This window comes from Apodemus sylvaticus, chromosome 11 (genome assembly GCF_947179515.1).
Source record: "Apodemus sylvaticus chromosome 11, mApoSyl1.1, whole genome shotgun sequence".
Lineage (NCBI taxonomy): Eukaryota > Metazoa > Chordata > Mammalia > Rodentia > Muridae > Apodemus > Apodemus sylvaticus.
In genome coordinates this window covers 57,543,735-57,559,354 of record NC_067482.1, presented here as the reverse complement: position 1 = coordinate 57,559,354, position 15,620 = coordinate 57,543,735, and the positions used below count along the sequence as shown (strand labels likewise).

Here is a 15,620-nt window from a genome sequence, read left to right as displayed (position 1 = left end):
CTTCCTTTCTCTGACATACAGGGCTATGTGACTTTGGGGCAAGTTTTCTCCAGCTTCTTTGCCTTCCTTATTGCACCCTGGAAAGAAATTCCTTCCTTGTCATGTCACCCCCAAGGCAGTAGTGTGACTATAGACATGTTTCGTTGGTTCTGTTTGCCTCTGTTGCCTTCTGTCTTTGTTGAAGGATCATGTCACAAGACATCACTAATATCCTTTGGAGTCCTTATTGTGGCCAAGGCTGGCAGTGGGTCATGGGCACCATGTAGAACTTAGACGATGGAACTCATTTCCCTGGTTGGGTGACTGTGTGCCAGGTGCTGCTCAGACTTCTGCATAGTATCAACTAATCTTCATAACAGCTCTGGAAGGAATGAATATGACACTGTTCCAGTTTTGAGATGATGACATTGTAGCCTCGATGTTTAGTGATCTCCACCTCCACTAAGATTCTGTCTCACAGAAGTGTTCCTTGCAGGGACTTGGGGATCCACGGAATGATGACCTAGTCCAGGGGCCGATTGTAGGGTTTGCTCCAGGCCCAGCCTTTGCTCCAGAGCCCTAGTTGCAGGCTCTGGTGGATCCTGCACAGAGAGCACAAGAGGCTGAGAAAGAGCATGGGGGCCAGAGCAGCAGCGGCATGGCTGCATCGTTGCCAGTTGCCATACACTCCCTAATTCCAGGGCACATGCAGCTGCCAGGGTGGAAGTCAGGAAGAGAACGGCTGGGGCAGGGTGGATGCTTCCAGATGTTTGCCCAAGATGGCTGTGCCAAGTGTGTAAGATCTATGGATCCTGTCCTGATCTACCACAATCTGGCCTAAGTGGTGATGGAGGGCAGACAAAGAGCCCTAGCAATTGAGTACCAGGTTGCTTCATAGGGGAAGTGTTGTGCCAAGTAACTGGGCTCAGAATAAGGAAGTTTCCCAAGAAGGAGCACAGGTATCAGCAGAAATCCATCTCCCTTTTGGCATCAACTAATAATAAACAGCTCTGGAAATGGGCAAAGACAATACAGACCTGCCACAAAGACTGGGGACATTCTTTCTGGTCGGGTTTGGGCCAGTCATGGAAAGCTGGTCACAGAAGGCATCCTGTAGCTCACAGGGAAACAACCACCCCAGTCACACTTGACTGCTGCCGCAACCTTCTTGGCGGTCTGTTGTGGCGTCAGGCCACAACTTCTAGGGAATAATTGCTCCAGCCAACAAATCCCAGCCAATCCAACTTGCATATGGTGATGAGGAACAGCCTCCTGTCAGGGAGATTCAGGCTGAAATTGCTGCTTAGTCACACTCAGGCACAGGTCACTCCTTGGCTCAGCAGGCCCCGAGTACTGCCTTTTCTATTTGCTTGCTAGGTTCGTTCTCCTGGGCACTGGAAGAGAAATCAGAAGGTTACTGCCCTCTGAGAGCTTACTTTTTATTTATAGAAACCAGGTAAAAGTTCAGGAGTTTGATTAGTGGGAAATGGTTCTAGAAATTTCTCAGCGAGCCTCCAAGAGAGCCCCTTATGTGAGATCCCTTTATTCCTCCGGTAACCCCAAATAACTCATGGCCAAAGAGGCCACAGCCTGGAAGGAATGTATATAAAAGTTGTCTCTGCTTTGGCAGTAGTGCTTGCCACCCCTTTTGTGCATAAAGCCTGAATAAGAATGGATGCAGGCACCAGGATGGCACCGGGCAGCTCTTTGATGCTCATTAAATGGTCCTAGTTATTAGAAATTAATTAAGAGATGTCATGGTGATGTGTGCCAGGTGAGTCAGGAGGTTGGCACGTGCCAGGACTGCGAGGGCAAGACCAAAGCAGAGAGGAGGGAGGATGTGGGTTGGGTAGGGAAGCACTGTCACCATCAAGATAGACGTGAGACTCCAATGTGGAAGGACCACTCTGGGGGAGCCACACCTAGAGGAGAGGCAGCAATTGAGGGCAGCAGTGGGCAGTGGAATTTGGGGGTGTCTATAGCACAACTGTGTGTTAGGAGGATTGTCCATGGGAGATGTGGAGTTTCCCTAAGGGATCTGTGACTTCCATCCAGTTGGGAACTGGGGAGGCCCTGGCTGGTGGGATGGTGTCTAAAGGGAGGCAGGAAATGCTTCCAGGCAGGGCCAACAGCTCTGGGAGATTTGTGAGCAGTTGGAGGGGAGGGGCTTTAAAAAGTCTGGAAGGCTGATGGCAAGAGTTATAAATAGGGAACCTTGTGCTGAAGGGACTATGTGCCTGGACTGAAGGATGAAGAATTAGCCGAAGTTGGGGTGAATTTGGAGTTGTGACTGCAGCAGGTGTCTAAGGACAGTGTACAGGTTGCTGGATAGCCCCAGGGAGGATATAGGTCAGGCACGCCTACACTCACCTAGGGCAGGCAGGAAGCTCTGGCTTGAGCTCTGAGTCATAGACCCTCCCTCCTCCTTCCAGCCTTGTGTGCCCTGGAAGTGGCCGTTGGCTCCAGTTTTGCATGTGAGCTGAGGCGAGATCATTCCCGGCTTAGCATGTGCTGCGCCTTTGGTTTGAGCCATTTCATGCCTGATGCTGACTCAGACATGCTTGCTGCTGCTCCTTCTCTCAGATGTTCACACACAAGTCTGTCAGGATGAGCAGACCAGGGAGTCCCTGATTTGTTGGAGAGCAGGGGCTAAGATATCTTCTCACTATATTATCCAGTGATGATCTGGAACTCACCACACCTTCCCAATCTCACCTCCCAAAGATCAGGGTCCTAGTGAGTTCCCTGCCTGACATTAACTGGGGGAGTGGTGTACACAGACTGGAGTGGGAGACTTTCTCAGATCATGGCTGTAATGGGCTTTCCCACCTGAGAGCTTTGGGGTTTTCCTGTGTAAACACCATGAGGTCACATCTCAGAGATGTCTTTCTTGATGTTGTTGTTGCTGCTGTTCAGATTCTTAGACATGTTAGTGTGTGTGTGTGTGTGTGTGTGTGTGTGTGTGTCCCCACAGGGCTCATACTCTATAGCTGAACCTGACCTGGAACCTCCTATATAGCCAGGCTGGCTTCAAAATCACCACAGGTTATATATACCTGGCTAGAATTAGCCCTTTGAATCTGAAGTTTGGTGGATGTGAACAGGCTATCCCACTCTGAACCTTCGGGAATGATTTTGGATCTTTGTTACCCTATTGCAACCATGCAAGAATAGGACATACTGTGCCTCTTATTCATAGTAAAGAGCATTTTCCTGTGTTGGTCACCTCTTTTGACCTATAACACCTTGATCTGCTCTTAATTAGAACACACTTCCCCATTTCTTATTTTACAAATCTGCAAATGACTGAGGAGAAAATATCTTTTGATCAGTGTTGCCCTTTATTCAATAAATAGGTATTGGGACATATCTCAGGTCAGAAAGAACTTCAGGTCTCAAGGATGACCCTTTCTTGGTAATGTCTGTACTTTTAAAGACATAAATATCAGTTGGATCCTGGTTCTGGTTCTGAGAAGCCTTTTCAGGAGAATTGATAAGGCAGGTGTTTCTGAGAGCTAATGTTCTTCCTCTTCTAATTCCTCAGAGAAATGAGTTGTCACTATGAGAGTTTCCCAGGTGTGATCACAGCATCTTCTCTAGCCCAGGCTCTTCCAGAACTCCACTATATAACCCAGGCTGGCCTCGAACTCTTGGAGTTACTATACCTCAGGCTACTGAATGCTGGGGATTGCAGCTGTGAGACAACCTGCCCAGCTACCATAGCACAGATTACACTCTGCTAATGCCACTTAACTTGCATATCTTGAATTGCTGGTGAAGCTGGAACTCAGGTTCTAGTCAGAATGTTCCCTGCTTGTACTTCCTTTTCTGTGAATCTTCTGTGCTTTGGATTGTTCTACTTAGTGGTATCAGGACAGGCTGCAGGCTGTGGCTAGCCAGGTGAGCTGGCTTGTAACTGAGAGGGACATTGTAGAGAAAATGGGTTACCAGGAAGTCTGCAGAGACTGGGGACAATGCTCCTGATAAAGGGCCATTGCTGGTGGTAGGATGACGCAGTGCTAGCTGTGATTTATTAGACCTTTATTTCACTACCAGTCTCAAAGCCCCAGAGATATGAACAACTGTATCCATTTTACAGAGGAAACTGGTACTGTGCCTAGACGTGGCACTTTGTCCAGAGACACACCCACCCACTCATGAGTGGCACAGAAGCCCCAGATAGTAGTGAACACAGGTGGGCTGTCTAGTAGCCTAAACATCACACTGGTGGATGTCAAGACCACTGGGTGAGGTTTGATGATGCAGATTATATAGCTGAGCTTGCCCCAGTGCGGTCCCAGTGCAGCTAGCTGATGAGACCATTGTACGGACACCTATTGGGTCTCTCTCACTTCTAAGACAGAGGATTTGTAAGAAATGCCTTTCCCGCAGGCAACTGTTCCATCAGAGGCTGCACCCTTAAGCAAGCTCTGTCTTCTCTTGCAGACCATGGCTCCTTGGCCCGAGTTGGAAAATGCTCACCCCAACCCCAGTAAATTCATCGAAGGGGCCTCAGGACCACAGTCTAGTGCACCAGCCAAAGACAAGGAGGCCAGCAAAAGTAAGTGCTGATCACCAACTGGGGACAAGCCCAGCCCCCTGTGAGGACCCAGGGAAATTTGGTTCCCATTCTTCATGGCTTTTGCTACTTGTTTCGTTTCAGCAAATGACAGCGGGACTCCTGTAGCTAAGATTGAACTTCTACCCTCCTATTCCGCCGTGGTTCTCATAGAGGAGCACCCTGAGGGGACGGACCCCTGGGACCTGCCTGAACTCCAGGACACTGGGATCAAATGGTCAGGTAAGTGGATGCAAGGAGCACCCAGCAGAGGCTAGCAAAAGGACCCAGTCTGTCCACACAGCATTTACCATCCATGTGTCTCTCATGCACCGGGGTTCTAAAGCAGAATGACTAGGGGCACCCTTCTTTTACTCAAAGTGTCAGGGAGCAGTCATGACACATTGTGTCTGCTGATTGTGTTAGGCTCTAGGTGCTGAGAATTTCCATTTCAGGTGTGAGGTTACAATCAAGCCCAAGACAGCTAGGAAAGGCTTGGGTGGCAGGGGTGTGGGGGAGGGGGAAGGGAATTGATTGCAGGGGTTGATTTATCTGTGCTTTCTGAAGATGCTTTGAGAAGCAGATAACTGTTAGTTTAACTACTCACTACCTCAACAGCACTGCAGTTCACTTGACCAGCTGTCCATCCGGTCTGCTGCTCTTCTGGGCCCCAGACCACATTGCACTCTAACTCTGACTGTCTAGAAAACATACAGGAGGGTTCAGCAGTGGAGACTGCCTCACATCCAGGCCTTGATGGAAGCCAGTTGGTAGAACTGTATAAGCAAGCGTCTCTGTTGCTCCCTAAGGACTCTTAACTCTTGTGCCTTCCCTCCTTCCTTCCCACCATAGAGAGAGACACCAAAGGGAAGATTCTCTGCGTTTTCCAGGGGATTGGGAAGTTCATTCTTCTCCTGGGGTTTCTCTACTTGTTCGTGTGTTCCCTGGATGTACTCAGCAGCGCCTTCCAACTTGTTGGAGGTAAGGACCCCAAGGCTGGAGGTGGGATATTCTACTCTTGAGTTTTCAATTCAGGTAGGCAGATCATACATAGGTTTTCTCTTATTTCAACATGGCTGAGGTGGGTGAGGACAGACCTGACTATCTTCCATCATAGAGCAGAGAACTGAAGCGTCTGAGTGGCTCTGGATTAAGTCAGGAGCCTGGGCTGGAGCTGAAGTCAGCTACCAGAAGCCTTTCTTTCCATTGTCCCCAACCCCCAGCAGGAAGCTGTTTGACTCCCTTTATCTGCAGGATCCCTGCTGCCTCCAGGCTTCTGTCTTAAGAGTTTGAAAACAGAATGAGCCCTTAGGCCAAAGCAAGTAGGAAAGATCAAAGCTGATCCTGGCTGGGAAAAGCCCACAGTAGATACCTTCCCGGGCCTGAACCCAGGACACAGCGGCCAGTGTTCCAGAAATCCAGAATGAAATGCCCATGTGTGCTTTGGAGCCTCTCTGGGTGACAACAGATAGGGACCTGAGTGGCCCTGCCTGGAATAGTCCTCCCTAAGGTCCCTCCCACACACAGAAGAGAGATGACCAAGGCTCAGAGGTCACTAACTAACCAGACTTTAAACACAGCCTGTAAGGAACACAGTGGGATGCCCAAGCACTGATCAGGGTAACACAAAAGACTGGATGTTTTTCCTCTTTTGCTGCCTTGGGCTAGATATAAACAAATAGAGATAGTCTCCCCCCACCCCCACCCCCATTTTGAGGCAGGGTCTTTATGTTACCCTGGCTGTTCTGGAATTCTCTATTGGGACTAGATTGTTCTCTAACTTTCAAATCTGCCTGCCTCTGGAACCAAAGGCATACACTATCTCCTTCCTAATCCTGTATTTTTAGGACCGGGCCCTTATGTCTCTGCCTCCCAAATTCTGCCATGCCTAGCTGAAGTGATCTTTTGACCTGACAAGTGAAGGGTGGGTGGCAGCTCACTTGTTAGAGGCCACTTTGATGAATGTGATAAGTCTCCCTGACCCTTAGGGACATTCATAAGGGGCTTGGCTTATGATTACCTTAGACAATACACATCCACACTCTAGGCCTCCATTTCAAAGTGGATTGAGGGAAGACTGAGGGTCGCATAGTCTTCCCAAAAGACTTCCTGTAGAATTCAGGCTGCAGCAGAAGGCATTTGGGAATAGAGGATTAACTGAGGACTTAGGACCTATATAAAGCTAGGCTCTTAAGATGACTGGGAAAAGGCTAACTAAGGGGTGGAAGGTAGAAGTTAAAGATGGTGGGACTGGAGGCTCACAGGGAGAGTCTGTGAGGGAGACACAGCTTCTCTCTTAGGACAATGCAGGGAAAAGAACAGGAAGCAAGAAACATGGCCAAGCTGAGCTGAGGGCTGGGTTCCTACTCTACAGCCAGCTGGCCTTGTGTGGACACTTGGGACGCCATTCATTGCTATCTGCTAAGGACTATGGTTTTTGTCTTCTAGGAAAAATGGCCGGGCAGTTCTTCAGCAACAACTCCATCATGTCTAATCCTGTGGCTGGACTGGTGATAGGGGTGCTGGTGACGGTCATGGTTCAAAGCTCCAGCACGTCCTCCTCCATCATCGTCAGCATGGTTGCTTCCTCACGTGAGTTGGGGACTCAATGGTTTATTATCTTGGCAGTGCCACAGTCCCCCCTACACACACACTTGGCAGTATTCTAGCCAAATCAATTATAGTTTTTCTACATAGTAAGTTTTGAGGCCAGCCTAAGCTACACAACACAACCTTTTGAAATAAGTAAATAAAATAAAAATGTGTCTTTAGCTCCGGGGCTCATCTATTTCCTCAATCACTGACTGATTGCTGGGCTCCTGTGAGATGGGAGGACAGAGGCTTTAGGGGGTCTAGGGGTACACTAAAATTTACATCCAAGAATGGGGTACGTGCAGATTCATTGACTCCCCCTTTCTGGAGTTTAATAGCCGTGAAGCGTTACATATGACACACCACCTCCCAAAGAAGCTGTGAATTGCTTTCTAGAATAATTAGCTGCAGTGTGTTCATCCCACGCTGGGGTGTGGGGAGCGGGGGGGGGGGGGCTCCCCTGCCTGCAGGTTGCCTCACTGCTCTTTTTTACCCTTCAGTACTGACAGTTCGGGCGGCCATCCCCATCATTATGGGTGCTAACATCGGAACCTCCATCACCAATACCATTGTGGCGCTTATGCAGGCAGGAGACAGAAATGAGTTCAGAAGGTAAGTGATTCAGTTCAGGGCAGGCTTTGTGCCAGCTATGTTTGTACCACAACGCGTTTATCTATCTAGTCTCAAGGTGTGCTTGGCTGCTGACCTGGAGGTAGCCTCAAGTCCAACGAGGGTTGGGAATCCCAGATTAAAACCCACTCACTGATCTGTAGAGCTAGAATAATAAAGTGCCAATAAGTTATTGTAATGATTAAACAGCCATGCAGGCGAGCACATGGCCCTCATCAGGGTGATTGGAAGGAAGCACCAGCTGGACATGTGCTGCTGGGTGGTAGCATTGGGTGGGGCAGGCTTTGTTGTCTCACTTAGTCATAGATAATTATAACTTCCTAAAACTTCCATTTTAGGCTACCTCTGCTACTAATACCATCTCTTCACCTGTAAGCCAGCACAGGCAAATATAGCTTATGACGTGTGGGGTACAAAAATAGACAAAGGGAAACCCTCTGTCTCAGTGTTGGCATGGGAATGAAGGACGTTTCTCAGCTTCTTTTCTAACCAGCCAGCCACAGTCTCTTCCCAGAGCTTATTAAAATACAGAAGCAATTCCCAGCCTGTCTATGATGCCATTGTGGTGTGGTCAAGAAGCTGACATTATAGCAGGCTCTCGGGGAGAATGGTCATGTTGGCCCTGTCTGCCGGTGAATCAACAGGGGATGCTATCGCAGCGGTCCATCTACCTGAGCCACCTCTCATTTGGTCCCTGATGACATGTCTTGATGGACATGATAACACACATTAAGACAGGCACTCTCTAATTTGTTCTCCTCGTGAAGCCAGACAGCCTTTTCTATCCTCCACCATATTCATCTTGAAGCCAAAGGAGACACAGTGACGTCATCACTGGTCCCAGCCAGGATTCCAGTTAGGTTTCAACTCTGGAAAGTTTTGGCTCATCCATTACTTGCTTGTAGCCTATGAAAAAGAAGCCTAAGTAAGACCCTTGGTCTCAGTTGCCTACATGTTTGGATGTAACTAACTTAGCTCACTACGCCTCCCCCCACACCCTTGTGTATAAATTTCAGTATGCTTTGCATAACCAATATTGGTTACATGTGGCATCCTTCTTGAAGGTTTGGATTATTGCCTTAGATAGCTACAGTAATTGCTGTATCAACTGTTTATAGAGCTCTTGCACATTTACCGAGCACCAGGAAATCTGTGAATCATTTTCTACTTCATGAGCAGTATATGAAAGTGTCTTTAGTTTGCCTTCTTCAGGAAGAATGAGACAAGCTAATACCATAGACCAAACATTAGAACTTGTGGTTCATTTCTGATTTCCCCATCTGCTTCTCTGTGGCCATACATCAAGTATACTTAGTGATAGGTATTTTCAGACATAGAGATGTTTCAAAGGATAGGTTGCCTTCCAAGCAATTAAAAGTGGTCTAGGCATGGTTGAAGAGGTTGCTAAGTCTTTGCTGGTTTTGTAGAGGTCCTTTGTGACCCAGAAAGTGACCCTCACCTATATAACTCCAGTCCCAGGTGATCCAACAGGCATACACATACAAACATGTAGGGAAACCAGTCATAATTCTAAATCTTTGTTGATGTTTACTAATAATTTTTATTATTGTGTTTGCCTCTAATGTGTGTATGTATGCACCATCTGCATACCTGGTCAAACTGGAGTTGTGGGTTTTGGGAATCAAACCCAGGTTCTCTGGAAGAACAACCAGTGCTCTGAACTGTTGATTGACTCTCCCCAGCCTTAAAAATTTGGACAAGGAGGGCTTGGGGGTAATCTTGATGCAATTCTGCTAAACCATAGTTAGGATTCCACTCTGATCCATACTGATGAGCAAAGCCTTCCTAGACTAATCCTGTGTACTTAAGGTGGATGACTTGCACCCCACCTCCCTCAGAATATAATATGGCTCTGGTGGCTTCCTTCCCACAGGGCATTTGCAGGAGCTACTGTCCATGACTTTTTCAACTGGCTCTCTGTGTTGGTGCTCCTGCCTCTGGAGGCTGCGACCCATTACCTGGAGCTCCTGACCAACCTTGTGTTGGAAACCTTCAGCTTCCAGAACGGAGAAGATGCCCCAGACATTCTGAAAGTCATCACAGACCCCTTCACAAAGCTCATCATCCAGGTAATGGCTATGTTAGTACAGTACAGAAGTTAGGGATATCTGTCACCTGTATTTCTTTGACATAGCCTGGTTTGGAGTGGGGGCTAGTCGGGTGAGGTTTAGGGGTAAGCAGTGAGCCTTTGTGGCCACATATTTTCTATTGTCATAACAGTTTATTGATAGTTACTCCCCTTTCCCAGCTGAGGCCAGTCATGCCTGCTGATCCTTGGTGTCTACCCATAGCTGTCCTAAATATGGATAGAAAGGACCAGTCAGGACTTGAACTTATCCAGTAGGTCTCTACAACCTGCTGGCTATCAATGTCCTTACAATATAGTCTTGCTCCAAGTGTCTGCCAGTTTCTAGAGCAGTGGCTCTCAACCTTCCTAATGGCTGTGACCCTTTGATACAGTTCCTCATGTTGTGGTGACCTCCCAATTGTAAGATTATTGTTGGTACTTCTGTAACTGTAATTTTGTTACTATTATGAATCTTAATGTAAATATCTGATTTCCAATGGTCTTTCTTAGGTGAACCTTGTGAAAGGTATTGAACTGTAGGTTGAGAGCCACCTGCTCTAGGGGATAATGCGGTGGGAGGTTGGGGGTAGGGGAAAGTATAGGTTTTTATATATAGCCTGTGTCCAGTGGCTTACATTCAAGGCCCCCAACCCATCCAAGGTCCCCTGACAGCAACCACTCTGCCAGGCATCACTTCTGAGGATATGCTGACCCATCCTCCCCTATTGTTCCCCTCAGCTGGACAAAAAGGTCATCCAACAAATCGCAATGGGAGATTCATCAGCCCAGAACAAGAGCCTGATCAAGATCTGGTGTCAAAGTATTAGCAATGTGGTAAGTGATGGACGAGTGATTTTGTCAAGCAAAGGGTTCAAAAGCAGCAAATCAGAAGTTAGGGGAGAGAGAAATTAGGCCACTGGGGGGTCACACCTGGCCTCTGCCATTCAGGGAGACAGCCATCTCAGCATCGCCCTTAGAGCACACTCCTTGGCCTGGTGCAATGCTTGTGTGCCCCCCGAAGGCTGCCTCTTTGGCTCCTGTTTTGGAGACTGTGAACTCTGTCCCACAGCACAAATGTATGCAGCGGGGACATCCCACTTTCTCCCAGGAGGCACACATCCCTCAGATCATGGCTTGCACTAGACACTTACCCAACCTGCTGTGCAGTGTGGGTACAGCTCACCCTTAATTCTGGAGTGCAGTATGTGTGCATGTATGCATGCATGCATGTTATGCTAAAGGCTGGTGATAAAATAAATGAAGAATGAATGAATAAATGTCCCCATGATTCCAAGATACTGTTAACAAATCTTTGAAGGGAAGGAAAGCACCCAATGATGGAGCCATTGTATAAACCTAAGGATAATGCCCCGTTCAGTCCCCACTGTTACTGCCCACCATAGACACACCTCATGTTTGTCATTGTCATTTAGACTGAAATGAATGTCACCGTCCCTTCACCTGATAACTGCACCTCTCCTTCATATTGCTGGACCGATGGCATAGAGACCTGGACCCTCCAGAATGTGACCCAGAAGGAGAACATTGCTAAATGTGAGTGGGAATTGACTGGCTGGCCAGCTGGGTGGGTCGTCTAGGAATCTGACTGGTGTATCTTCTCAATGTGTGGACCAGTGATTACAGGGAAGAAGGGAAGACTGTTGGGCCTTCTGGTGACTCCATGCCACCTGCAGAGCTTGTGATGGGGGGTTCCATCCATCTGGAGCCAACTGTAGGTGGCTCTCAACCTATAGTTCTCAACATACAGGTGTGCACACATAAACACAATGACTTTTTTTTTAAAAAAAAGTTCTTTTTAAAGTTAGCAAACTGTCAAGGCAAACTTGCAAAGGATACCATTAGCCTGAGTCTCCATATGTCTAGTTGCCAGGCAATATTGTTTCCAAGAGAAAGAAGGATAGAAAGAAGGGATAGATAGCAATCTGGGCAGGGTAAGCCCCGACTTCCTGACAAGCCTGTCTTGTGTCTCTCCAGGTCAGCACATCTTCGTGAATTTCGATCTCCCAGACCTTGCTGTGGGCATCATCCTCCTTATTGTCTCCCTGCTGGTCCTCTGTGGCTGTCTGATCATGATTGTCAAGCTCTTGGGCTCTGTACTCAGGGGACAGGTGGCCACCGTCATCAAGAAGACCCTAAATACTGGTAGGTCCAACACTTGAACCCTACTGTAGCCTTTGGGGACAGTCTTGTGTAGACACCTGAGTGGGACCCTGAGCGTTTGCATCTCAGGGTTATCAGGAGAGGGCTCCCTATGCTTAGGTGTTTGTCAGAACCAGGGGCCTAGTTCCATGCAGACAGTACAGGGTGAGTTCATAGCTCCTACCCGGGTGTGCATTGATGCCTGACCAGGCTGAGGAGGAGGGGTGTGTTTCAAGATCCATCTTTGTCAGTCTGTATGTTGGTCTAGCTCTCAAACCGTATCCTTGGTTTATCTGAACTTGGCAGGATAATGTAGATAAGGGAAGGGTTTTAGAAGGCTACCTGGTAATTTCAGGTCACTTGCAGGGTTATAACCTTTCACTTATCATGGCTTGTTCCTCAGTCCTAGCTAAGGAAGTGCCAGTGGACCCTGGGACTCATGACATGCCTTCTTTGTCTTCCAGATTTCCCCTTTCCCTTTGCCTGGCTGACTGGCTACCTGGCCATCCTTGTGGGGGCAGGCATGACCTTCATCGTGCAAAGCAGCTCCGTGTTCACTTCCGCCATGACGCCACTCATTGGTGAGGCTCTGTCCCCGGTTTCTCCTGTCAGATCACCATAGCTTCTTCCCATGGTTACTTGGGCTCATGTTGTGCGGTCTCTGCTTTCTCAACAGGTATTGGGGTGATCAGCATTGAGAGGGCATATCCACTCACGCTGGGCTCCAACATTGGCACCACCACCACTGCCATTCTGGCTGCCTTGGCCAGCCCAGGCAACACATTGAGGAGTTCCCTCCAGGTCAGCAACTAATTGCTACTGGGCTCCGGGTGGGATATAAGAAAACCTGTCTTGTGGTTTGTTTTGGGTTTGAGTCAGAATCTCATGAAGCCCGGGATGGCCCCCAAATTCACTAGGAATGGCCTTGAGAGAGAGGTCCTGTCTCCTCTGTGCTGGGATTGGATGCACAACACTACCATACCTAGCATGCAGACTATTTTCTAATGAGAGCCATGCACTCTGTTATCCATAAGGAGGAACTAAGATGCTGGGAGAAGCCACCAGGGAGCTATGTGTGAGGACAGTCAAACCTATGGTTTCCTAGGAGGTGGGCATGTAAAACATCTACTCTGCTGAGATAATGGGCCCAAAGCACAGTGTCCTGTCAGATGACACCTTCAGGACCCGGAAGCTGAACTATTCATTACTTCCTTCTTTCCCTGATCTCCAGAGAGTAAAGTGTGTGTGTTCACAGAATGTAATGCTCTGCAGAAGCTCAGTTATAGGCAAGGAAGACCTTGGGTGAAATGTATTTCTCTCCACTTTCTGTTTCAGATTGCCTTGTGCCATTTCTTCTTCAACATCTCTGGAATATTGCTGTGGTACCCAATCCCATTCACCCGTCTGCCCATCCGTCTGGCTAAAGGCCTGGGCAACATCTCTGCCAAGTATCGCTGGTTCGCAGTCTTCTATCTCATCTTCTTCTTCCTGCTGACCCCGCTGACAGTGTTCGGCCTGTCTCTGGCAGGCTGGCCAGTGCTGGTGGGCGTGGGTGTGCCCATCATTCTGGTGGTGCTCCTGATCCTGTGCCTCCGGATGCTACAGTCCCGCTGCCCCCGCATCCTGCCCCTGAAGCTCCGGGACTGGAACTTCCTGCCCTCGTGGATGCACTCACTGAAACCCTGGGACAACGTCATCTCCCTGGCCACCACTTGCTTCCAGAGGCGTTGCTGCTGCTGTTGCCGCGTGTGCTGCCGTGTCTGCTGCATGGTGTGTGGCTGCAAGTGCTGTCGCTGCAGCAAGTGCTGCAGGGACCTGGAGGAGGAAGAGGAGGAAAAGGAGCAGGATGTCCCAGTCAAGGCTTCGGGACCCTTTGACAATGCAGCTATGAACAAAGATTGCCAAGATGAGGGCAAGGGTCAAGTAGAAGTTCTGGGCATGAAGGCCCTGTCCAACACTACAGTATTCTAGGGGCACCTAGGAGTCAGGGGTGAGAGGGACCTAAGTCCCATGCGATCCACCCCTCCCGGAGGTGTCTCCTGCCACCTCACTAGGATTCCTGATGAGGAACAGTTACATCAACTCTAGCTCTCTACCAGAGTATCAGTCTATAGGTGAATTGGACTTACCTTGTCCCCTGCTTCTCAAGTGCCTCCCTCTCAGAAGATAATACAGAGAGATTAGACTGAACGAGGCCCCACAGATGACCACACCCATCTCTGGTCTACAATGCTTTCAAAGTCCATCCTTAGCCAAAGGCCAAGTGTTAAGGGAGGCATTAGGGAAGGTTCTGGAAAGACTCAATGTAAAGAGTATTTGTAAATATATGTACAAAGCAGACATTTCTTGGTAAAACCTCAGTCACATCTCTTTATTTTTTTAATCAAAGTCCATTCCCCCTATTCAGTAGCTCCTACTCATCTGTGCCCCAGAGCAGTCAACTTAAACACTGAAGTTTGGAGCCCATAGGTGAGCCTTTTAGCATCCATTGCAGGGCATGATCTCTATCAAAGCTTCATTTGGTATGGTCAGGCCAAGCAGTTGATCAGTGTCCTCATCTTCAGCTTCCTAGGATGCAGTGACACATGGTTGGGATTCATGACATGTTTGGCTCATATTTGGTTTCTATGCCTAGGGCTCTGGACTAATCTAGACTAGGAGGCATTGTGGCTATAGACTAGTAGTTGACTCTTGGTCAGGGTAATATTCCCCCCAGCCTCATGGAACCTGTAACACCTGTGTCCCAAGCCCTGTCTCCATTGCTACCACCTGGGATCACCTGCTTGTGAAGGGTCTGTTTATCTTGTCTCATACAAGGAGACTTTCTGGGCCAGCTTTCAGTGGTCTGTTTTTCATCTACCCACTCACCCCGCGTCCACCACCCCCCTCATGAAACACATTCCCATCTTCCATCGGTGGAGCTTTGCCCCGCCACAAAGCTCCAAGGGGATTCCCAGGAGGGAGGAGATGGGAAATGGCTAAATGCTCTTAGTCAAGATGAAACCAGTGGGGTTTGGAGCGACTGCAGGTAAAGTGGGGGATCCTATTCATACAGGATACCTGTGCCTTTTAGAGCTCACGTGTAGAATACCCATGAAGGCTCTGTACCCATCCCGCCCCACCCCCTGTAAGGAGAAGCTTCAGCTCCATTTAGGGCAGGCTGTGTGGCTGCACAGGCCCATGTCCTCCTCTCCATCCTCTTCCATCATGCCTCTTCACCGTATGAAGATCCCCAAATTGAGCCCCTCTGTAGATAAAAGTTGCCAAAGAGCCATTTATGTGGCATATTTATAACTATGCATCTGTACATAACTTATATAGTAAATAGTGATTTGTTTTATAGTGCCTCATTTGGAAATGAGGCAGGGTTCTTTTATGTACTGTGAAGAGAAAGAGCACCTTTGTATATTTTGTAACACTGCCTTTAAACACAACTCTTTGAGGCCACGCTGCACCTCCTGTAAATATGTAAGTTACATACACCCCAGGAGATGGCTTTGCCCTCTGTTGATTGCATTTTTTTTTAAATGGGATCCTTGTTTCTGTGTTAATTGTATTTTTTTAAACTGGTTGAGGGAAGGGAGAAAAAAAATCACCCACCTCCCCTGTAAG

The 15,620-nt window shown here is 48.3% G+C and overlaps 1 protein-coding gene across 1 annotated transcript; it reads left to right on the top strand.

Moving 5' to 3' along the window:
* The first annotated feature begins 4,428 nt into the window (after window positions 1-4,428).
* Window positions 4,429-13,979, top strand: Slc34a2 (solute carrier family 34 member 2). Its single transcript, XM_052198997.1, has 12 exons — window positions 4,429-4,540; window positions 4,643-4,780; window positions 5,390-5,518; window positions 6,986-7,129; window positions 7,630-7,741; window positions 9,654-9,849; window positions 10,587-10,682; window positions 11,282-11,402; window positions 11,844-12,011; window positions 12,473-12,589; window positions 12,685-12,809; window positions 13,344-13,979. The coding sequence occupies exons 1-12, from the start codon at window positions 4,429-4,431 to the stop codon at window positions 13,977-13,979; spliced, it is 2,094 nt and encodes a 697-aa protein (XP_052054957.1).
* The last annotated feature ends 1,641 nt before the right edge of the window (window positions 13,980-15,620 follow it).

Excerpts from the sequence above, each read along its gene's own strand:
- Slc34a2 (XM_052198997.1), top strand. The coding sequence starts at position 4,429 with ATGGCTCCTTGGCCCGAGTTGGAAAATGCTCACCCCAACCCCAGTAAA. Across the intron at positions 4,541-4,642 it reads AGACAAGGAGGCCAGCAAAA|CAAATGACAGCGGGACTCCT; the intron begins GTAAGTGCTGAT and ends GTTTCGTTTCAG. Across the intron at positions 7,742-9,653 it reads GACAGAAATGAGTTCAGAAG|GGCATTTGCAGGAGCTACTG; the intron begins GTAAGTGATTCA and ends TCCTTCCCACAG.